The 24,684-nt window shown below is 56.5% G+C and overlaps 1 protein-coding gene across 1 annotated transcript; it reads right to left on the bottom strand.

Moving 5' to 3' along the window:
* Window positions 1-4,700: 4,700 nt before the first annotated feature.
* Window positions 4,701-20,628, bottom strand: SYT3 (synaptotagmin 3). The gene is made up of 9 exons (XM_077789822.1): window positions 20,595-20,628; window positions 17,611-17,767; window positions 16,203-16,486; window positions 16,066-16,151; window positions 10,837-11,362; window positions 9,926-10,046; window positions 9,011-9,182; window positions 7,324-7,453; window positions 4,701-4,769 (listed from the first exon to the last, which is right to left on the bottom strand). The coding sequence occupies exons 2-9, from the start codon at window positions 17,762-17,764 to the stop codon at window positions 4,701-4,703; spliced, it is 1,542 nt and encodes a 513-aa protein (XP_077645948.1). The 5' UTR covers window positions 17,765-17,767; window positions 20,595-20,628.
* Between the last annotated feature and the right edge of the window lie 4,056 nt (window positions 20,629-24,684).

Raw genomic sequence — 24,684 nt, forward strand, 5'->3', positions numbered from 1 at the left:
CGGGGGGGGTCCCCGGGTCCCTCCTGGGGACAAACACACACGGGGGGGAGGGGCGCAGGTTTTGGGGGGACACACGGGGGGGGTGACAAAAATGGGGGGGCCTGTTGGGGGGGCACGGGGGGCCATTTTGGGGACCCTTTTTTGGGGGGTCCCTTTTTGGAGTCCCTTTTTTGGGGACCCTTTTGGGATCCTCTTTTTTAGGGTCCCTTTTTTGGGGTCTTTTTTTGGGGGGACCCTTTTTGGGGGGGTTCCTTTTTGGGTCCCTTATTTTGGGGTCCCTTTTTGGGGTCCCTTTTGGGAGGGGGGAGACCGGGGTCCCTTTTTGGGGTCCCTTTTTGGGGTCCCTTTTTGGGGTCCCATTTGGGGGTGTTTTTTTTGGGGGGGTTCCCTTTTTTGGGGGGGTTCCCTTTTTGTGGCGTTCCCTTTTTGGGGGGGGTCCCATTTTGGAGGTCCCTTTTTTGGGGTCCCTTTTTTGGGGATCCTTTTTGGGGGTGTCTTTTTTTTGGGGGGTTCCCTTTTTTGGGGGGGTTCCCCTTTCTTGGGGGGGTTCCCTTTTTGGGGGGTTTCCCTTTTGGGGGGGAATCCCATTTTGGGGTCCCTTTTTGGGGTTCCTTTTTTGGGGTCCTTTTTTCTGGGGTCTCTTTTTTGGGTATCCCTTTTTTGGGGTCCTTTTTTTCGGGGTGCCCTTTTTGGGGATCCCTTTTTTGGGGGGGGACACCGGGGTCCCTTTTAGGGTCCCTTTTTTTGGGGGGAATCCCATTTTGGGGGTCCCTTTTTTGGGGATCCCTTTTTTTGGGGGGGGGACACCGGGGTCCCTTTTGGGGTCCCTTTTTTTGGGGGTTGCCCTTTTTGGGGCCCCATTTTGAGGGGAGGACACCCCAAATTTCCTTTTTGGGGTTCCATTTTTTTGGGGTCCTTTTTTTGGTGTCTCCTTTTTTTGGGGGTCCCCCCTCCCCAATTTTGGAGTCCCTTTTGGGCTCTTTTTTTGGGGTCCCTTTTTTGGGGTCCCATTTTGGGATCCCTTTTTTTTTGGAGTCCCCCGTCTCCCATTTTTTTGGGATCCCTTTTTTTGGGGTCCCCCCTCCCCAATTTTTGGGGTCCCTTTTTTTTCGGGTCCCATTTTGGGGTCCCTTTTTTGGGGTCCTTTTTCTGGGGTTCCCCCTCCCCAATTTTGGGGTCCCTTTTTTTTTGGGGTTCCCCCCTCTCCAGTTTTGGGGTTCTTTTTTGGGATCCCCCTCCCCAATTTTGGGGTCCCCCCTCCCAGTTTTGGGACCCCATTTTTGGGATTCTGTTTTTCGGGGTCCCCTTTTTGGGATCCTTTTTTTGGGGTCCCCCCTCTCCTTTTTTGGGGTCCCATTTTTTTGGGATCCCTTATTTTTGGGGTCCCCCTCTCCCATTTTGGGATCCCTTTTTTGGGGTCCCCCTCCCCAATTTTGGGATCCCTTTTTTGGGATCCCCCTCCCCAATTTTGGGATCCCTTTCTTTGGGGTCCCATTTTTTTGGGATCCCTTTTTTTGGGGGTTCCCCACCCAATTTTGGGATCCCTTTTTGGGGTCCCCCCTCCCCAATTTTGGGGTCCCTTTTTGGGGTCCCCCCTCCCCAATTTTGGGATCCCTTTTTGGGGTCCCCCCTCCCCAATTTTGGGATTCTTTTTTTTGGGGTCCCATTTTTTGGAATCCCTTTTTTTTGGGAGGTCCCCTCCCAAATTTGGGGTCCCCCCTCCCAATTTTAGCATCCCTTTTTTTGGGGTCCCATTTTTTTTTGGAGTCCCCCCCTCTCCCATTTTGGGGTCCCTTTTTGGGGTCCCCCCTCCCCAATTTTGGGATCCCTTTCTTTGGGGTCCCATTTTTTGGAATCCCTTTTTTTTGGGTTCCCTCCCAGTTTTGGGGTCCCATTTTTTTTTGGGGTCCCCCCTCCCAATTTTGGGATTCTTTTTTTTGGGGTCCCATTTTTTTTTGGATCCCCCCTCTCCCATTTTGGGGTCTCTTTTCGGGGTCCCCCCTCCCCAATTTTGGGATCCCATTTTTTTGGGGTCCCTTTTTGGGGACCCCCTCCCCAATTTTTGGGATTTTTTTTTTTGGGGATTCCCTTTTTCGGGATCCCTTTTTTTGGGGGTCCCATTTTGGGGGGGGGGGTCCCCCAAATCCCCCCCCTTCCCCACCGCACACGACCGGACGGGGGGCGGGGGAGGGGTGGGGGAGGGGTGGGGGGGGAGCCCCATTTTTTGGGGGGGTTCCCCTCCCCCCACCCCCCCCCGGTTTTGGGGTTCACAGTGGGGGGGGGCGGGGCCCCCCCGTGTCTTGGGGGGCCCGGGGGGGGCCCGGGGGGGCCGGGGGGGCCCCCATGGCTTCGGGCCCGCGGCCCCACGGCGCCGCCCTGCGGAGGAGACCAGTACGGACCAGTATGGACCAGTACGGACCAGTACGGACCAGTACGGACCAGTACGGACCGGTATAGACCAGTACGGACCGGTATAAACCAGTATGGACCAGTACGGACCAGTACGGACCAGTATGGACCAGTACGGACCGGTATGGACCAGTATGGACCAGTATGGACCGGTATAAACCAGTACGGACCAGTATGGACCAGTACGGACCAGTATGGACCAGTACGGACCAGTACGGACCGGTATGGACCAGTACGGACCAGTATGGACCAGTACGGACCGGTATAGACCAGTACGGACCAGTATGGACCAGTACGGACCAGTATGGACCAGTATGGACCAGTATGGACCGGTACGGACCAGTACGGACCAGTACAGACCGGTATAGACCAGTACGGACCAGTACGGACCAGTATGGACCAGTACGGACCAGTATGGACCAGTATGGACCAGTATGGACCGGTACGGACCAGTACGGACCGGTATAGACCAGTACGGACCGGTATAGACCAGTATGGACCAGTATGGAACGGTATAAACCAGTATGGACCGGTATAGACCAGTACGGACCAGTATGGACCAGTATGGACCAGTATGGACCAGTACAGACCAGTATGGACCAGTACGGACCGGTATGGACCAGTATGGACCAGTATGGACTGGTATAGACCAGTATGGACCGGTATAGACCAGTACAGACTGGTATAGACCAGTATGGACCGGTATGGACCAGTACGGACCAGTATGGACCAGTACGGACCGGTATGGACCAGTATAGACCAGTATGGACCAGTACGGACCAGTATGGACCAGTACGGACCGGTATGGACCAGTATAGACCAGTATGGACCAGTATGGACCAGTATGGACCAGTATGGACCAGTATGGACCGGTACGGACCGGTACGGACCGGTATAGACCAGTATGGACCGGTATAGACCAGTATGGACCGGTATAGACCAGTACGGACCAGTACGGACCAGTACGGACCAGTATGGACCAGTACGGACCAGTACGGACTGGTATAAACCAGTATGGACCGGTATAGACCAGTACGGACCAGTATGGACCAGTATGGACCAGTATGGACCAGTACAGACCAGTATAAACCAGTATGGACCGGTATGGACCAGTATAAACCAGTATGGACCAGTATAGAGCAGTATGGACCAGTATGGACCACTATAAACCAGTATGGACCAGTACGGACCAGTACGGACCAGTACAAACCAGTGAATTCCCAGTATGAACCAGTATGAAGTGGTATGGGACACTATGGACCAGTAGAAACCAGTATGGACCAGTGAATTCCAAGTATGGACCAGTATGGGACAGGATGGACCAGTATGGAAATGGGAATTCCCAGTACAAACCAGTATAAACCAGTATGGACCAGTGTGGGCCAGTGAACTCCCAGTATGGACCAGTATGAAAATGGGAATTCCCAGTTCCCCCCAGTCCCTCCCAGTTCCCTCCCAGTTTATCCCAGTTTGGCTCCCAGTGCTCCCAGTTTGGCTCCCAGTCTGTCCCAGTCCGTCCCAGTCCCTTCCAGTTGGGCTCCCAGTCCCTCCCAGTCCCTCCCAGTCCCTCCCAGTGCTCCCAGTTTGGCTTCCAGTTCCCCCCAGTCCCTCCCAGTGCTCCCAGTTTGGTTCCCAGTCCCTCCCAGTCCCTCCCAGTGCTCCCAGTTTGGTTCCCAGTCCCTCCCAGTCCCTCCCAGTCCCTCCCAGTTTGGCTCCCAGTCCCTCCCAGTCCCTCCCAGTGCTCCCAGTTTGACTCCCAGTCCCTCCCAGTCCCTCCCAGTTCCCTCCCAGTCCGTCCCAGTCCCTCCCAGTCCCTCCCAGTGCTCCCAGTTTGGCCCCCAGTCCCTCCCAGTCCCTCCCAGTCCATCCCAGTCCCTCCCAGTGCTCCCAGTTGGGCTCCCAGTCCCTCCCAGTTTGTGCTCCCAGTCCCTCCCAGTGCTCCCAGTTTGGTTCCCAGTCCCTCCCAGTCCCTCCCAGTGCTCCCAGTTTGTTTCCCAGTCCCTCCCAGTCCCTCCCAGTGCTCCCAGTTGGGCTCCCAGTCCCTCCCAGTTCCCTCCCAGTCCCTCCCAGTGCTCCCAGTTTGGTTCCCAGTCCGTCCCAGTCCCTCCCAGTGCTCCCAGTTTGGTTCCCAGTCCGTCCCAGTCCCTCCCAGTGCTCCCAGTTGGGCTCCCAGTCCCTCCCAGTTCCCTCCCAGTCCCTACCAGTGCTCCCAGTTTGGTTCCCAGTCCCTCCCAGTTTGGTTCCCAGTCCGTCCCAGTCCCTCCCAGTGCTCCCAGTTGGGCTCTCACCGCTCAGGCCGGGCCCAGGGGCTCCCCCAGGGCCGCTTTGTCCCGCGGGGCCGCCTTGGTCAGAGCCTTCTCCTGGGACGGACGGACACACGGACACGGGACGGACACACGGACACGGGACGGACGGACACACGGACACGGACGGACGGACACACGGACACGGGACGGACACACGGACAGGGATGGACGGACACACGGACACGGGACGGACACACGGACAGGGACGGACAGACACACGGACACGGACGGACGGACACACGGACACGGGACGGACACACGGACAGGGATGGACGGACACACGGACACGGGACGGACGGACACACGGACACGGACGGACGGACACACGGACACGGGACGGACACACGGACACGGGACGGACGGACACACGGACAGGGATGGACGGACACACGGACACGGGACGGACACACGGACACGGGACGGACGGACACACGGACAGGGATGGACGGACACAGGGACACGGGACGGACACACGGACACGGGATGGACGGACACACGGACAGGGACGGACGGACACACAGACACGGGATGGACGGACACACGGACAGGGATGGACGGACACACGGACAGGGACGGACGGACACACAGACACGGGATGGACGGACACACGGACAGGGATGGACGGACACACGGACAGGGATGGATGGACACACGGACACGGGACGGACGGACACACGGACACGGACGGACGGACACACAGACAGGGATGGACGGACACACGGACAGGGATGGACGGACACACGGACACGGGACGGACGGACAGAGGACACGGGACGGACGGACACACGGACAGGGATGGACACAGGACACATGGACAGACGGACATGGGCCGGACGGACAGGGATGGACAGGGATGGACACGGGATAGACGGACATGGGGACAGATGGACACGGGACAGGGATGGACACACAGACAGGGATGGACACACGGACAGAGGGACAGACATAGGGACAGACAGACACGGGGACAGACGGACACACGGACAGGGATGGACACGGGGACACAGGGAGAGACGGACAGAGGGACAGACAGAGGGACACGGGGACAGAGGGACAGACGGACACGGGGATGGACATGGGGACAGGACAGACAGACGGACACGGGGATTGACACGGGGACAGACAGACGGACACGGGGACAGGACACACGGACGCTGTCAGGGATCCCCAGGTCCCCTTTGGATTCTGGGGGTCCCCTATGGGATCGGGGGCACCCCAAGGGTCCCTATGGGGTCAGGGGGGTCCCTTTGGATTCTGGGGTTCCCCTATGGGATCTGGGATCCCCTATGGAATCTGGGGGTCCCCTATGGGGTCAGGGGGTCCTTATGGGATCAGGGGGGTCCCTTTGGATTCTGGGGGTCCCCTATGGGATCGGGGGGGTTTCTATGGGATTCTTTGGGGTCCCCTATGGGATCTGGGAGTCCCTGTGGGGTCAGGGGGGTCCCTATGGGATCTGGGGGTCCCTTTGGATTCTGGGGGTCCCCTATGGGATCTGGGGGGTCCCCTATGGGATCTGGGGGTCCCCTATGGGCCCCTATGGGATCTGGGGGTCCCCTATGGGATCTGGGGGGTCCCCTATGGGATCTGGGGGTCCCCTATGGGATCTGGGGGGTCCCCTATGGGCCCCTATGGGATCTGGGGGTCCCCTATGGGATCTGGGGGTCCCTTACGGGATCGGGAGGGTCCTTATGGGGTCAAGTGGATTCTTATGGGATTCGGGGGTCCCCTTTGGATTCTGGGGGTTCCTATGGGATCCTGGGGTCCCTGTGGGATCAGGGGGGTCCTTACAGGATCTGGGGGGGTCCCTGAAACTTCTGGGGGGTCTCGGGGTCCCCTATGGATCCTGTGGGGTCTTTATGGGATCAGGGGCTCCTTATGGGATCCTGATGGGATCTGGGGGTCCCTATGGGATCTGGGGGGTTTTTGGGGGTCTCCATGAGGGTTTGGGGGTCCCGGGGTGTTTTGGGGGTCCCAGAGGTGTTTTGGGGGGTCCTGGAGGGGGGGCTCAGACCCTCACCAGGGTGTGCCAGTGCTCGATGGGTTTGGGGGTCCCTGTGGGGTCACTATGGGATCCTGATGGGATCTGGGGGGGTTTTGGGGGGTCCCGGGAGGTTTTTGGGGGGTCCTGGATGGGTTTGGGGGGTCCTGGATGGGTTTGGGGGGTCCCGGGAGGGCTTTGGGGGTCCCGGGGGGTTTTTTGGGGGTTCCGGGGGGGTTTTGGGGGTCCCGGGGGGGTCAGACCTCCACCAGGGTGTGCCGGTGCTCGATGGGCTTGGGGGTCCCTGTGGGGTCACTATAGGATCCTGATGGGATCTGGGGGTTTTGGGGGATCCCTGGAGGTTTTTGGGGGGTCCCGGGGGGGTTTTGGGGTGTCCCTGAGGGGGTTTTGGGGGTCCCAGGGGTGTTTTGGGGGTCCCGGGGGGGTTTTGGGGGGTCCCGGGGGGGTCAGACCTCCACCAGGGTGTGCCAGTGCTCGATGGGTTTGGGGGTCCCTGTGGGGTCACTATGGGATCCTGATGGGATCTGGGGGGGTTTTGGGGGCTTCAGGGGGGTTTTGGGGGTCCCGGGGGGTCCCGGGAGGGTTTTGGGGGTCCCGGGGGGGTCAGACCTCCACCAGGGTGTGCCAGTGCTCGATGGGCTTGCGGGGGTTCGCCAACATCTGCGCCCAGTGCTCGCGGCCGGGGCCGTCGGCGTCGCTGCCCACGCGGCACAGCCCGATCACCTCGTTGTGCCCGATGCTGTCGGGGGGTCGCGGGGGTCAGGGGGACCCCAAAAAATCCCCAAAATCCCCCCCAAAATACCCCAAAAATCCCCCATTCTGCTGGACACCAAAATCCCCCAAAATGACCCCAAAAATCCCCCAAAACGCCCCCAAATCTGGCCCACGCAGAACAGCCCCATCACCTTCACGTGACCAAATTTGGAGGGGTCAGGGGGGTCCTAAAACCACGAGAGGGACCCCAAAAAACCCGGGCAGACCCCAAAATCCCCCCCAAAAAAACCCCATTCTTCAGAAGCCCAAAATGCCCCAAAAAGATCCCAAAATCCCCCAAAATATCCCCAAATCCGGCCCACGCAGAACAGCCCCATCAACTTCTTGTGTCTGACTTTGGAGGGGTCAGGGGGGTCCCAAAAACATGAGGGGGACCCCAAAAAACCCGGGGAGACCCCAAAATCCCCCCCAAAAAAATCCCATTCTTCAAAAGCCCAAAATTCCCAAAAACGACCCCAAAATCCCTCAAAATTACCCCAAATCTGGTCCATGCAGAACAGCACCATCAACTTCTTGTGTCTGATTTTGGAGGGGTCAGGGAGGGTCCCAAAAACATGAGGGGGACCCCAAAAAACCCGGGGAGACCCCAAAATCTCCCCTAAATACCCCCAAAAAAACCCTGGTTTGGAGGGACCCCAAAATCCTCCAAAATGACCCCAAAATCCCCCAAAACGACCAAGAAGAACAACTCAATCACCAACTCATGGATGATTTTGGGGGGGTCAGTGGGACCCCAAAACCACGAGAGGGACCCCAAAAATCCTGGGGAGACCCCAAAACCCCTCCAGAACCTCTCAAAGACCCCAAAATTCATTCCAAAACCCCCCAAGAACCTCCCAGTACAAACCAGTTGAACCCAACAATGATGACAAAGTTGAGGTTCTCATGGAGGACATCAACCAAGGAATGTCCCATTGCTCCGGATGACCCCAAACACCCCAAATCACCCCAAAACCCCTCCAGAACCTCTCAAAGACCCCAAAATTCATTCCAAAACCCCCCAAGAACCTCCCAGTACAAACCAGTTGAACCCAACGATGGAGATGAAGTTGATGCTCTCCTGGAGGACGTCAACCAACAAGCGTCCCATTGCTCCGGGATGACCCCAAACACCCCAAATCACCCCAAAACCTCTCCAGAACCCCTCAAGGACCGCAAAATTCCTTCCAAAAAGCCCCCAAGAACCTCCCAGTACAAACCAGTTGAACCCAACAATGATGACAAAGTTGAGGTTCTCATGGAGGACATCAACCAAGGAGTGTCCCATTCCTCCGGGATGACCCCAAACACCCCAAATCACCCCAAAACCTCTCCAGAACCTCTCAGAGACCCCAAAATTCCTTCCAAAAAGCCCCCAAGAACCTCCCAGTACAAACCAGTTGAACCCAACATTGATGACGAAGTTGAGGTTCTCATGGAGGACGTCAACCAAGGAATGTCCCATTGCTCCGGCATGACCCCAAACACCCCCAAACCCACCCAAACCCCCCAAAATCACCCCAAAGCCTCTCCCGGTGCGCACCAGTCGTAGTCGACGACGGCGATGGTGAGGCTGACGTGGTGCACGCTCTCGTGGGGGACGTCGAAGACCAGCGCCTCGTTGTAGTTGGGGTTCAGCGTGTTCTTCTTGATGGACGTCTTGCGCTTCTTCAGCCGCCGGCCCTCGGCCATCAGCGAGGCCTTCACGTAGGGGTCTGCGGGCCCCAGAGACCCCATGGAGACCCAGGGCCACCCAAAACAACCCACAGGCCCCATGGAGACCCAGGGCCACCCAAAATAACCCACAGGCCCCATGGAGACCCACGGCCACCCAAAATAACCCACAGGCCCCATGGAGACCCAGGGCCACCCAAAATAACCCACAGGCCCCATGGAGACCCAGGGCCACCCAAAATAACCCACAGGCCCCATGGAGACCCAGGGCCACCCAAAATAACCCAGAGACCCCATGGAGATCCACGGTGACCCAAAATAACCCACAGGCCCCATGGAGACCAACAGTGACCCAAAATAACCCACAGGCCCCATGGAGACCCACGGCCACCCAAAATAACCCACAGGCCCCATGGAGACCCAGGGCCACCCAAAATAACCCACAGGCCCCATGGAGACCCAGGGCCACCCAAAATAACCCACAGGCCCCATGGAGACCCAGGGCCACCCAAAATAACCCACAGACCCCATGGAGACCCACGGCCACCCAAAATAACCCACAGGCCCCATGGAGATCCACGGCCACCCAAAATAACCCACAGGCCCCACAGACCCCACAGAGTTAAGGATAAACAACACCTTTCCCCACCTGTCCCCACCTGTGACACACCTGTGACACACCCGTGACACACCTGAGTAGCCGGTGAGGTCCATGGCCCCATATCCCCCCTGTGGCACACCTGTGACACACCCGTGACACACCTGTGACACACCCGTGACACACCTGAGTAGCCGGTGAGGTCCATGGCGCGCAGGTTGGAGGCGCGGATGACGGTGACCGTGAGGCGCCCGGCCGTGGGCAGGTAACAGAGGGAGAAGTTCACCTCGCCCAGGTCGGCCTTCTCCTGCGGGTGGGACAGGTGAGAGGTGGGACAGGTGGGACAGGTGAGGGACGGGTGGGACAGGTGAGACAGGTGGGACAGGTGGGACAGGTGAGGGACGGGTGGGACAGGTGAGACAGGTGGGACAGGTGGGACAGGTGAGGGACGGGTGGGACAGGTGACAGAGACAAGGACAAGTTCCACAGGCACCTCCTGGATGTTCCTCCAGGTGGGCACGTTGGATTGCCACCTCCAGAAGGTTCTCCAGGACCACCTGCTCACCTCACCTGTCCCATGACCCTTTCTTGAGGTGTTTTGGGGTCTCTGTGGGGTTCCTCGTGGGTTCTCTATGATTTCAATGCCCACTCACCCCCGTGCCCTCCCGGATGTCCCTCTGGTGACCACCTCCAGAAGGTTCTCCAGGATTCCCTGCCCACCTCACCTGTCCCATGACCCTTTCTTGAGGTGTTTTGGGATCTCTGTGGGGTTCCCCACGATCCCCACTCCCACTCACCCCCGTGCCCTCCTGGACATCCCTCTGGTGACCATCTCCAGAAGGTTCTCCACCACCGTTTCCCAAGACCTTTTGGGTTTTTTCTGGGATCTTTTAGGAGTTTTGGGGTCTCTGTGGGGTTCTTCACAATTCCAGTGCCCAGTCAGCCCTGTCCCCTCCCGGATGTCCCTCTGGTGACCACCTCCAGAAGGTTCTCCAGGATTCCCTGCCCACCTCCCTGTCCCATGACCTTTTTTTGAGGTGTTTTGGGGTCTCTGTGGGGTTCCTCATGGGTTATCTATGATTTCAAAGCCCACTCACCCCCGTGCCCTCCTGGATGTCCCTCCAGATGGCCATCTCCGGCCGCGCCTCGGCCGCCTCCAGCAGGTTGTCCAGCACCACCTGCCCGATGAGGTCGTGCCGCGAGAAGCGGTCGAAGTCGTAGACGCTGAAGTGCAGCCGCCGCGCCGGCAGCTCGGCGAAGGGCACCCCGAAGCTGAAGGTCTCGTCCCACTCGGGGTTCAGCGTCCGCCGCAGCACCTTGGTCTGGAACTTCTTCTTGCGGTCGGGCAGCAGGTAGATCTTCACGTAGGGGTCCGAGAAGCCGTTGGAGTCCTTGGCCGGCAGGTCCCGGGCGCGCAGGACGCGCACCAGGAGCTGCTGGGAGCCGTAGGAGTAGCGCAGGGACACGTTCAGGCGGCCGCAGGACGGCGCCGGGCCACCGGGGCCACCGGCGTGGCCACCGCGGGCGCCGCCCGGCTCGGGGTCACCGGCGGGGCCGTAGAGCTCGGGCTGGATCTGGCCCAGGTGGGCCGGGGGCTCCTCGGGGACGGGGGGCAGCGAGGAGCTGGGGGGACACGGCCGTCAGGGGGGTTGGGGTTGGAGATGGGTTTGGGGTTGGGATTTGGGGTTGGAGATGGTTTTGGGGATTTTGGGGATTTGGGGTTGGAGATGGGTTTGGGGTCGGGGATTTGGGGTTGGAGATGGTTTTGGGGTCGGGGATTTGGGGATGGAGATGGTTTTGGGATGGGGGATTTGGGGATGGAGATGGTTTTGGGATGGAGGATTTGGGGATGGAGATGGTTTTGGGGTTGGGATTTGGGGTTGGAGATGGTTTTGGGGTTGGGGATTTGGGGATGGAGATGGTTTTGGGGTTGGGGATTTGGGGTTGGACAAGATTTTGAGATGGAGGATTTGGGGTTGGAGATGGTTTTGGGATTGGGGATTTGGGGATGGAGATGGTTTTGGGGTTGGGATTTGGGGTTGGAGAAGGTTTTGGGGTTGGGATTTGGGGTTGGAGATGGATTTGGGGTCGGGGATTTGGGGTTGGAGATGGTTTTGGGGAGGGGGATTTGGGGATGGAGATGGTTTTGGGGTCGGGGATTTGGGGATGGAGATGGATTTGGGGAGGGGGATTTGGGGTTGGAGATGGTTTTGGGGTTGGGATTTGGGGCTGGAGATGGTTTTGGGGTTGGGGATTTGGGGATGGAGATGGTTTTGGGGTTGGGGATTTGGGGATGGAGATGGTTTTGGGGTTGGGGATTTGGGGTTGGACAAGATTTTGAGATGGAGGATTTGGGGTTGGAGATGGTTTTGGGATTGGGGATTTGGGGATGGAGATGGTTTTGGGATGGAGGATTTGGGGATGGAGATGGTTTTGGGGATTTTGGGGATTTGGGGATGGAGATGGTTTTGGGGTTGGGGATTTGGGGTTGGAGATGGTTTTGGGGTTGGGGATTTGGGGTTGGACAAGATTTTGAGATGGAGGATTTGGGGTTGGAGATGGTTTTGGGGTCGGGGATTTGGGGTTGGAGATGGTTTTGGGGTTGGGGATTTGGGGTTGGACAAGATTTTGAGATGGAGGATTTGGGGATGGAGATGGTTTTGGGATGGGGGATTTGGGGTTGGAGATGGTTTTGGGATTGGGATTTTGGGGATTTGGGGTTCAGGATTTGGGGATGGAGATGGTTTTGGGGAGGGGGATTAAGGGTTGGAGATGGTTTTGGGGTTGGGATTTGGGGTTGGAGATGGTTTTGGGGTTGGGATTTTGGGGATTTGGGGTTCAGGATTTGGGGTTAGAGATGGTTTTGAGATGGAGGATTTGGGGTTGGAGATGGGTTTGGGATTGGGATTTTGGGGATTTGGGGTTGGGGATTTGGGGATGGAGATGGTTTTGGGGTTGGGGATTTGGGGGATTTGGGGATTTGGGGTTCGGGATTTGGGGTTAGAGAAGATTTTGAGATGGAGGATTTGGGGTTGGAGATGGTTTTGGGGAGGGGGATTTGGGGTTAGTGGTGATTTTGGGGATTTGGGGTTGGAGATGGTTTTGAGATGGTGGATTTGGGGTTGGAGATGGGTTTGGGATTGGGGATTTGGGGTTGGAGATGGTTTTGGGGTCGGGGATTTGGGGTTGGAGATGGGTTTGGGGTTGGGATTTGGGGTTGGAGATGGTTTTGGGATTGGGGATTTGGGGTTGGAGATGGTTTTGGGATGGGGGATTTGGGGTTGGAGAAGGTTTTGGGTTGGGGATTTGGGGTTGGAGAAGGTTTTGGGTTGGGGATTTGAAGGATTTGGGGGATTTGGAGGATTTAGTGATGGAGATTTGGGGTAGGGGATGGTTTTGGGGTTGGGGATTTGGGGTTGGGGATTTGGGGTTAGAGAAGATTTTGAGATGGAGGATTTGGGGTTGCAGAAGGTTTTGGGGAGGGGGATTTAGGGTTGGAGATGGTTTTGGGGTAGTGGATTTGGGGTCACTGCTGGTTTTGGGATGGGGATTTGGGGTTGGAGAAGGTTTTGGGGAGGGGGATTTGGGGGATTTGTGGGATTTGGGGTTCAGGATTTGGGGATGGAGATGGTTTTGGGGTTCAGGATTTGGGGTTGGAGATGGTTTTGAGATCGAGGATTTGGGGTTGGAGGTGGTTTTGGGGTTGGAGATTTGAGGTTGGAGGTGGTTTTGGGGTGGGGGATTTGGGGTTGGAGATGGTTTTGGGGAGGGGGATTTGGGGTTAGTGGTGATTTTGGGGATTTGGGGTTGGAGATGGTTTTGAGATGGTGGATTTGGGGTTGGAGATGGGTTTGGGGTTGGGATTTGGGGTTGGAGATGGGTTTGGGATTGGGGATTTGGGGTTGGAGATGGTTTTGGGGTGGGGGATTTGGGGTTGGAGGTGGCTCTGTGATGGGGGATTTGGGGTTCAGGATTTGGGGTTGGAGAAGGTTTTGGGGTCAGGGATTTGGAGAGGATCTGGGGTCAGTGTTGGTTTTGAGATTGGGGATTTGGGGTTAGAGATGATTTTGGGGTTGGAGATTTGGGGTCAGTGCTGGTTTTGGGGTGGGGGATTTGGGGTTAGAGACCCTTTTGGGGTCAGGGTTTTGGGGATTTGGAGGTTTTGGGATGGAGGATTTGGGGTTAGGGATGTTTTTCAGGTGGGGGATTTGGAGTTGGACAAGGTTTTGGGATGGGGGATTTGGGGGACTTGGGGATGAGGATTTGGGGTTAGGGAAGTTTTTGGGGTTGGGGATTTGGGTTTCGAGGTGGTTTTTGGATTGGGGATTTGGGACTAGCGGTGATTTTGGGGTTTGGGATTTTGGGGATTTGGGGGATTAGGGAAGGAGGATTTGGGGTCAGAGACCCTTTTGGTATCGGTGATTTGGGGTGGGGGATTTGGAGCTGAAGACACTTTTGGAGTCGGGGATTTGGGGAATTTGGAAGATTTGGGGTCGGGGATTTGGGGTTGGAGATGGTTTTGAGGTGGAGAATTTGGGGTTGGAGAAGGTTTTGGGGTTCAGGTTTTGGGGTTGGAGATGGTTCTGGGTGGAGGATTTGGGGGATTTGGAGGATTTAGGGATGGAGATTTGGGGTTGGGGATGGTTTTGGGGTCAGGGATTTGGGGCTGGGGATTTGGGGTCAGTGTTTGTTTTGGGATTTGTGATTTGGGGGTGGAGATGATTTTGGGGTTGGGGATTTGTGGGATTTGGGGATGCGGATTTGGGGTTAGGGATGCTTTTGGGATGTGGATTTGGGGGATTTGGGGTTGGAGATGGTTTTGGGGTCAGAGATTTGGGGTCAGAGTTGGTTTTGGGGTCGGAATTTGGGGTTAGTGACCCTTTTGAGGTCGGGAGTTTGGGGATTTGGAGGGGGAGGATTTGGGGTTGGAGATGGTTTTGGGGTGGAGGATTTGGGGGATTTGGGGGATTTGGGGTTCAGGATTTGGGGTTGGAGATGATTTTGGGGTTGGGGATTTGGGGTCAGAGTTGGTTTTGGGGTCGGAATTTGGGGTTAGTGACACTTTTGGTTTTGGGGATTTGGAGGGTTTGGGGTGGAGGAATTGGGGTTGGAGATGGTTTTGGGGTGGAGGATTTGGGGAATTTGGGGATTTGGGGGATTTGGGGAATGTGGGGTTAAGGATGGTTTTTGGGATGGGGATTTGAGGTTGGAGAAGGTTTTGGGGTTGGAGATTTGGAGGATTTGGGGGAGCTGGAGGATTTAGGGATGGGGATTTGGGGTTGGAGATGGTTTTGGGGTGGGGGATTTGGGGTCGGAGAAGGTTCTGGGGTTCAGGATTTGGGGATGAGGATTTGGGGTTAGGAATGATTTTGGAACGGGGATTTGGGGGATTTGGGGTTAGAGAAGGATTGGGGATTTGGGGCTGGAGACCCTTTTGGGGTCGGGGATTTGGGGGATTTGGGAGGATCTGGGGTTGGATACCTCCCCTTTCCCACCCCCCCCCCGTCCCCATCAAATGTCCCAAAATGTCCCAAAATGTCCCCAAATTCCTGAAATTCCCCAAATCCCCCAAATGTCCCCAAATCCCCCAAATGTCCCCAAATGTCCCCAAATCCCCGAAATCCCCCAAACGTCCCCAATGTCCCCCAAATGTCCCCAAATCCCCCCAAATCCCCAAAACGTCCCCAAATCCCCCCAATGTCCTCAAATCCCCCAATAGTTCCCAAATCCCCCAAATCCCCCAAATATCCCCAAATCCCCCAAATCACCCAGATCCCCCAAATCCCCCAAATCCCCCAAATGCCCCAAATGTCCCCAAATCCTCCAAATGTCCCCAAATCACCCAAACATCCCCAAATCCCCCAAATGTCCCCAATGTCCCCAAAATTCCCCAAATGTCCCCAAATCCCCCCAAATCCCCAAAATGTCCCCAAATCCCCCAAATCCCCCAAATCTCCCAAATTCCCCCAAATCGTCCAAATCCCCCAAACATCCCCAAATCCCCCAAATGCCCCAAATCCCCCAAACATCCCCAAATCCCCCAAACATCCCCAAATCCCCCAAATCCCCCCAAATCCCCCAAATGTCCCCAAATCCCCCAAATCCCCCAAAAATCCCCAAATCCCCCAAATCCCCCAAATCCCCCAAAAATCCCCAAATCCCCCAAATGTCCCCAAATCCCCCAAATCCCCCAAATCCCCCAAAAATCCCCAAATCCCCCAAATCCCCCAAATCCCCCAAAAATCCCCAAATCCCCAAAATCCCCCAAATCCCCCAAAAATCCCCAAATGCCCCAAATCCCCCAAATCCCCCCGAATCCCCCTCACCTGCCCCCCACCAGCTGCTGCGAGGGGGCGCTGGGCAGGGTCCCCGCCCCTCCCCCCCCTCCGTCCCCCCCGAACTCGGGGGGTCCCTGGGGGGGTCCCCCAGGGGGCAGGGGGGGGAGGGGCGGGGGGGGCGGGGCCAGAGCGCGGGACCCCCCCCCAATTTCGGGGCAGGGCCCCATGTCCAGGTAGCAGCGCTCGGGGGGGGGCTCGGGGGGGTCCCCCCGCTCGGGCAGGGGGTCCCCGAAGGGCGCCGCCCCTCCCCCCCCGGGCTGGGGGGGGTCTTTCCTCGGGGGGACCCCCCCGGGACCCCCCTTGTGGCGCCAGGGCAGCCAGCAGAGCTTCCAGGAGACGAAGAGCGAGACCCCCAGCAGGACCAGCCCGCAGAAGGTGACGATGACCGAGAGCAGCGACACCGACACCTCTGGGGGAAAAGAGACAAAATTTACTGAAATTAACCCAAAATTCAGCAAAATCACCCAAAAAATCCAACCAGAATTCATCAAAATTCATCAAAAATCCACCCAGAGACCCCCAGCAGGACCAGCCCGCAGAAGGTGACGATGACCGAGAGCAGCGACACCGACACCTCTGGGGGGAAAGAGACAAAATTTACTGAAATTAACCCAAAATTCAGCAAAATCACCCAAAAAATCCAACCAGAATTCATCAAAATTCATCAAAAATCCACCCAGAGACCCCCAGCAGGACCAGCCCGCAGAAGGTGACGATGACCGAGAGCAGCGACACCGACACCTCTGGGGGAAAATAACCTAATTTACCAAAATTAACCCAAAATTCACCAAAATCACCCAAAATTCAGCTAAATTCACCAAAATCACCCAAAAAATCCAACCAGAATTCATCAAAATTCATCAAAAATCCAGAAAAATCCAACCGAAATGCACCAAAAATTCCATCCAGAATTCACAGAAATCCACCCCAAAAAATCCACCGGGTGCCCGCGGTGCTGCTGTACCTGTGCCCAGGTGAGCTCAGCTGTACCCAGGTGTGCCCAGGTGTACCCAGGTGTGCCCAGGTGTGCTGTACCTGTGCCCAGCTGTGCCCAGGTGTGCTGTATCTGTACCCAGGTGTACCCAGGTGTGCTGTACCTGTACCCAGGTGTACCCAGGTGTGCTGTATCTGTACCCAGGTGTACCCAGGTGTGCTGTACCTGTACCCAGGTCTGCCCAGGTGTGCCAAGGTGTGCTGTACCTGTGCCCAGCTGTGCCCAGCTGTGCCCAGGTGTGCCCAGGTGCTGTACCTGTGTCGGCCGGCCGCGGGTGCCTGCGGTGCCGCAGCAGGTGTGCTGTACCTGTGCCCAGGTGTGCCCAGGTGTGCCCAGGTGTGCTGTACCTGTACCCAGGTGTGCCCAGGTGTGCCCAGCTGTGCCCAGCTGTGCCCAGGTGTGCCCAGGTGTGCTGTACCTGTGTCGGCCGGCCGCGGGTGCCCGCGGTGCCGCAGCAGGTGTGCTGTACCTGTACCCAGGTGTGCTGTACCTGTGCCCAGGTGAGCCCAGCTGTGCCCAGGTGTGCCCAGGTGCCGTACCTGTGTCGGCCGGCCGCGGGTGCCCGCGGTGCCGCAGCAGGTCGGTGAACTCGAGGCAGCGGGCGTGGGGCGGGCGGGCGCGGGGCGCGAAGCAGAGCTCGTGCACCAGGCGCAGCGCGCTGCGGCAAACGTCCTCCTCGTAGTCCCCGGACATGGCCTAAAAATGGGGAAAAAACACGGGAAATCGGGAAAAAATGGGGGGAAAATGAGATTTTGGGGATTTCGGGGTGTGGGGAAAAAATGGGGAAAAAATGGGGAAATTTGGGGAAAATATGGATAAAATGCATATAAAATATGGATAAAATATGGGGAAAATATGGGGAAAACGTCCTGCTCGTAGTCCCCAGAAATGGCCTAGAAATGGGGAAAAAACACGGGAAATCGGGAAAAAACGGGGGGAAAATGAGATTTCGGGGATTTCGGGGTGTGGGGAAAAAATGGGGAAATTTGGGGGAAATTTGGGGAAAATATGGAGAAAACGTCCTGCTCGTAGTCCCCAGACATGGCCTGGAAATGGGGAAAAAACACGGGAAATTGGGAAAAAACGGGGGGAAAATGAGATTTTGGGGATTTCTGGAAGTGGGGAAAAAATGGGGAAATTTGGGGGAAATTTGGGGAAAATATGGGGAAAATATGGGGAAAACGTCCTGCTCGTAGTCCCCAGAAATGGCCTGGAAATGGGGAAAAAACACGGGAAATCAGGAAAAAACGGGGGGAAAATGAGCTTTTGGGGATTTCGGGGTGTGGGGAAAAAATGGGGAAAAAATGGGGAAATTTGGGGAAAATATGGGGAAAATATGGGGAAAATATGGGGAAAATGTCCTGCTCGTAGTCCCCGGACATGGCCTGGAAATGGGGAAAAAACACGGGAAATTGGGAAAATAAATGGGGGGAAAATGAGATTTTTGGGATTTCTGGAAGTGGGGAAAAAATGGGGAAATTTGGGCAAAATATGGATAAAATATGGATAAAATGTGGGAAAAATGTCCTCCTCATAATCCTCGGACATGGCCTGGAATGGGGAAAAAAAACAGGAAATTGGGAAAAAATGGGGGGAAAATAGGATTTTGGGGATTTCTGGGTGTGGGGAAAAAATGGGAGAAAATTGGATAAAATATGGATAAAATATGGGAAAAAGATGGGGAAATTGTCCTGCTTACAGTCATCAGATGTGGCCTAAAAATGGGGAGAAATGGGGGGAAAAACTGGGAAAAAATGAGGAAAAATTGAGATTTTTGGGATTTATGGAAGTGGGGAAAGAAGGGGGGAAATGGGGAAATTTGGGGGAAATATGTATAAAATAGAGATAAAATAGGGACAAAATAGAGGTAAAACGTGGATAAAATATGGATAAAATATGGGTAAAATAGGGATAAAATAGGGATGAAATAGGAAAAATCTGTTCTCCTTGTAGTCCCCAGATGCGGCCTAAAAATGGGGGGGAAATGGGAAAAATTTGAGGAAAAAAACAAGAAAAAATGGGGGAAATTGGGATCAAATGGGGGAAATGGGGATCAAATGGGGGAAATGGGGATCAAATATGGGAAATTGCGAAAATGGGGGGAATGAAGAAAAAACGAGAAAATTGAGGGAAAAATGGGGGGAAAGGGGAAATGGGAAAAAATGGGAAAATTTGAAAAAATTGAGAAAAAAGGGGGAAATGGGCGTAAAAGGAGGGAAAATGGGGGTAATGGTGAAAAGTGGGGGAAATGGGGAAAAAATGGGAAAAAATGGGGAAAAGTGGGGGAAATGGTGAAAAATGGTGGCAAATGAGGAAAATCTGTAAAAATGGAAAAAAAAGGGGGGAAATGGGGATAAAATGGGGAAAATGGGAGGAAATGGTGAAAAATTGTGAGAATGAGGAAAAAATGGGAAAAAATGTGGGAAAATGAGAGAAAATGGAGGAGAAAATGGGGGGAAAATATGGAAAAAAATGCGAAAAATGGGGGCAAAAATGGGAAAAATTGGGAAAAAAAGCGTGGGAAGGACATCCTGGCCATGATCTACAGATACGGGTGAAAAAATGGGATAAAATCATGGAAAAATGGGCAAAAATGTGAGAAAAATGTGGGGGAAATTCTCCTCGTGAGCCTCAGACAAAGCTGGGGCCAAAAAAATGGCGCTGGGCACACCTGGGCACACCTGGGCACACCTGGGCACACCTGGCACAGCCCCACCCATTTTAGCCCCTCCCCTTTAAGCCCCTCCCATTTTAGCCCCCTCGAGCCCCCCTTTAGCCCCGCCCCTTTCTGCCCCACCCATTTTGGGCCCTCCCCTTTAAGCCACACCCATTTTAGCCCCACCCATTTATGCCCCGCCCATTTTAACCACGCCCATTTTTGCTCCTCCCCTTTAAGCCCCGCCCATTTTGCCCCGACCCCCATTTTGCCCCTCCCCTTCCTGCCCCACCCACTTTAGCCCCTCCACTTTAAACCACGCCCACTTTAGCCCCTCCCCTTTGAGCCCCACCCACTTTAGCCCCTCCCCTTCCTCCCCCACCCACTTTAGCCCCTCCCCTTCCTCCCCCACCCACTTTAGCCCCTCCCCTTTCTCCCCCACCCACTTTAGCCCCTCCCCTTTCTCCCCCACCCACTTTAGCCCCTCCCCTTTCTCCCCCACCCTTTTAAGCCCCTCCCCTTTGAGCCCCACCCACTTTAGCCCCTCCCCTTTAACCCACAACCTTTAGCCCCTCCCCTTCCTCCCCCACCCACTTTAGCCCCTCCCCTTCCTGCCCCACCCACTTTAGCCCCTCCCCTTCCTCCCCCACCCTTTTAAGCCCCTCCCCTTTCTCCCCCACCCACTTTAGCCCCTCCCCTTTCTCCCCCACCCACTTTAGCCCCTCCCCTTTCTCCCCCACCCTTTTAAGCCCCTCCCCTTTTTCCCCCACCCTTTTAAGCCCCTCCCCTTTAAGCCACACCCAGTTCAACCCCTCCCCTTTAGCCCCGCCCCTTCCGGCCCCGCCCCTTCAGGCCCCGCCCCCTCACCTTTGGGGTCTCCCGACTTTGGGGGGCTCAGAGGGGCCCGGGGGGGGGGAGGGGGGGGCGGGGCCGGGCCATGGAGGGCGGGGCCGGGGGCGCCCCTCGCGTCACCTGTGGGGGGACAGAAATGGGGGGGACACCCCAAAAGTGACCCCAACGTGACCCCCGAAACAGCCCCACCCACCTGAACCCCCAAAATTGCCACCCCAAACCTGCCCCGCACACCTGAACCCCAAATACCTGAACCCCAAAATCCCCTCCCAAAATCAGCCCCGCACACCTGAACCCCAAATACCTGAACCCCAAAATCCCTGCCCCAAAATGAGCCCCGAACACCTGAACCCCAAAACTGCCCCGCACACCTGAACCCCAAATACCTGAACCCCAAAACCACCTCCAAATACCTGAACCCCAAAATCCCTGACCCAAAATCGGCCCCGCACACCTGAACCCAAAACTGCCCCGCACACCTGAACCCCAAATACCTGAACCCCAAAATCCCTGACCCAAAATCGGCCCCGCACACCTGAACCCCAAATACCTGAACCCCAAATACCTGAACCCCAAAATCCCTGACCCAAAATCGGCCCCGCACACCTGAACCCCAAAATCAGCCCCACCCACCTGAACCCCAAATACCTGAACCCCAAAATCCCTGACCCAAAATCGGCCCCGCACACCTGAACCCCAAAATCAGCCCCACCCACCTGAACCCCAAATACCTGAACCCCAAAATCCCTGACCCAAAATCAGCCCCGCACACCTGAACCCCAAACACCTGAACCCCAAATACCTGAACCCCAAAATCCCTGACCCAAAATCAGCCCCGCACACCTGAACCCCAAAATCAGCCCCAAAATCGGCCCCGCACATCTAAACCCCAAATACCTGAACCCCAAATACCTGAACCCCAAAATCCCCTCCCAAAATCAACCCTGCGCACCTGAACCCCAAAATCCCTGACCCAAAATCAGCCCCGCACACCTGAACCCCAAAATCAGCCCCAAAATCGGCCCCGCACATCTAAACCCCAAATACCTGAACCCCAAAACCTGAACCCCAAAACTGCCCCGCACACCTGAACCCCAAATACCTGAACCCCAAAATCCCCTCCCAAAATCAACCCTATGCACCTGAACCCCAAAATCCCTGACCCAAAATCAGCCCCGAACACCTGAACCCCAAAATCAGCCCCGCACACCTGAACCCCAAATACCTGAACCCAAAATCCCTGACCCAAAATCAGCCCCGCACACCTGAACCCCAAATACCTGAACCCCAAAATACCCTCCCAAAATCAGTCCCACACACCTGAACCCCAAACACCTGAACCCCAAATACCTGAACCCCAAAATCCCTGACCCAAAATCAGCCCCACACACCTGAACCCCAAAATCAGCCCCAAAATCGGCCCCGCACATCTAAACCCCAAATACCTGAACCCCAAAACCTGAACCCCAAAACTGCCCCGCACACCTGAACCCCAAATACCTGAACCCCAAAATCCCCTCCCAAAATCAACCCTGCGCACCTGAACCCCAAAATCCCTGCCCCAAAATCAGCCCCGAACACCTGAACCCCAAAATCAGCCCCACCCACCTGAACCCCAAATACCTGAACCCCAAAATCCCTGCCCCAAAATCAGCCCCGAACACCTGAACCCCAAAATCAGCCCCGCACACCTGAACCCAAATTCCTGAACCCCAAAACCTGAATCCCAAAATCCCCTCCCAAAATCAACCCTGCGCACCTGAACCCCAAAATCCCCACCCCAAAATCAGCCCCGCACACCTGTGCCCAAATACCTGAACCCCAAAACCTGAACCCCAAAATCCCCTCCCAAAATCAACCCTGTGTACCTGAACCCCAAAATCCCTGACCCAAAATCACCCCGTACACCTGAACCCCAAAATCAGCCCCACCCACCTGAACCCCAAATACCTGAACCCCAAAATGCCCACCCCAAAATCGGCTCCGTACACCTGAACCCCAAAACAGCCCCACCCACCTGAACCCCCAAAATTGCCACCCCAAACCTGCCCCGCACACCTGAACCCCAAACACCTGAACCCCCAAATCAGCCCCGCTCACCTGCACCCCAAAATCCTGTAACCCAAAATCAGCTCCGCACACCTGAACCCCCAAAATCCCCGACCCAAAATCACCCCACTCACCTGAACCCCAAAATCCTGCACCCCAAAATCAGCCCTGCACACCTGGACCCCAAAATCAGCCCCCACAAAATCACCAGACACCTGCACCCCCAAAATCCTCACCCCGAACTCAGCCCGCTCACCTGAACCCCAATACCTGCACCCCAAATCTGCCCCCATCAGCTGTCCCACACACCTGAACCCCCAAAATCAGCCCCAAACCTCCGCCCGCACACCTGAACCCCAATACCTGCACCCCAAAATCTGCCCCCCTCACCTGAACCCCCAAAATCAGCCCCAAACCTCCCCCCCACACCTGAACCCCAATACCTGCACCCCCAAAATCTGCCCCACATCACCTGCCCCCCTCACCTGCACCCCAAATCTTCTCCCCATCACCTGCCCCCCTCACCTGCACCCCCAAATCTGCCCCCCATCACCTGCACCCCAAAATCTGCTCCCCATCACCTGTCCCACACACATGAACCCCAAAAATCAGCTCCATCACCTGCCCCTTACACACCTGCACCCCAAATCTGCTTCCCAATACCTGAACCCCTCACCTGAACTCCCAAATCTCCCCATCACCTGCCCCCTCACCTGAACCCCCAAAATTAGCCCCAAACCTCCCCCCCCACACCTGAACCCCAAATACCTGCACCCCAAAATCTGCCCCACATCACCTGAACCCCAATACCTGCACCCCCAAATCTCCGCCCCATCACCTGCCCCCCCACACCTGCACCCCCAAATCTCCTCCCCATCACCTGTCCCACATACCTGCACCCCCAAATCTTCTCCCCATCACCTGCCCCCCACACCTGCACCCCAAAATCAGACCCACATCACCTGCCCCCCTCACCTGCACCCCAAAATCTCCTCCCCATCACCTGCCCCCCACACCTGCACCCCAAAATCTCCTCCCCATCACCTGCCCCCCACACCTGCACCCCAAAATCTCCGCCCCATCACCTGCCCCCCACACCTGCACCCCCAAAACCGCCCCCCAATACCTCCCCCCACACCTGCCCCCCCCACACCTGCCCCCCATCACCTGCCCCCCCCACCCGAACCCCCAAAATCGCCCCCAAATTCTCCCCCCGCCCCCCCGGGCCCCGCGGTCCCTCCGGCCGGGCCCCGCTCACCTGCCGGCCCGAGCGGAGCCGAACGGAGCCGAACGGAGCCGAGCGGGGCCGAACGGAGCCGAACCCGCCCGAACCGGCCCGAGAGGAGCCGAAGGCGGCCGGGAGGAGCCGAGCGGAGCCGAGAGGAGCCGAGCGGAGCCGAGCGGGGCCGAGCGGGTTCGGCTCCGCCCGCCGGCAGCGGGGAGGGGGCGGGGATTTTGGGGGGATTTTGGGGGGATTTTGGGGGGATTTTGGGGGGATTTTTGGGGTTATGGGGGGTTAATGGGGTGGGATTATTGGGAGGCTATAGGGGATTTATGGGGGATTTATGGGGGATTTATGGGGGATTTATAGGGGGATTTATGGGGGATTTATAGGGGGAATTTAGGGGAATTTATGGGGGGATTATCGGGGGATTTTGGGGGGATTTTTGGGGGGCTATGGGGGGTTAATGGGGGGATTATCGGGGGATTTATGGGGGATTTATGGGGGGATTTTGGGGGATTTATGGGGGATTTATGGGGGGATTTTGGGGGGATTTTTAGGGGGCTATAGGGGAAGTTATGGTGGATTTATGGGGGGATTTTGGGGGATTTATGGGGGATTTATGGGGGGATTTTGGGGGGATTTTTAGGGGGCTATAGGGGAAGTTATGGTGGATTTATGGGGGGATTTTGGGGGATTTATGGGGGATTAATGGGGGGATTTTGGGGGATTTATGGGGGATTAATGGGGGGATTTATGGGGGATTTATGGGGGGATTTTGGGGGGATTTATGGGGGATTTTGGGGGGATTTTGGGGGTTATGGGGGGGTTAAT

The sequence above is a fragment of the Lonchura striata genome, chromosome 38 (assembly GCF_046129695.1).
Source record: "Lonchura striata isolate bLonStr1 chromosome 38, bLonStr1.mat, whole genome shotgun sequence".
Taxonomy (NCBI): domain Eukaryota; kingdom Metazoa; phylum Chordata; class Aves; order Passeriformes; family Estrildidae; genus Lonchura; species Lonchura striata.

What these genes read in the sequence shown, in the direction of transcription:
- SYT3 (XM_077789822.1), bottom strand. Translation starts at nt 17,764, where the DNA reads ATGTCCGGGGACTACGAGGAGGACGTTTGCCGCAGCGCGCTGCGCCTG. An exon ending in CCCGCGGCCGGCCGACACAG is followed by an intron (nt 16,487 to 17,610) that starts GTACGGCACCTG and finishes CTTTTCCCCCAG; the next exon opens with AGGTGTCGGTGTCGCTGCTC. An exon ending in ACTGGCACACCCTGGTGGAG is followed by an intron (nt 4,770 to 7,323) that starts GTCTGACCCCCC and finishes CGTCCGTCCCAG; the next exon opens with GAGAAGGCTCTGACCAAGGC.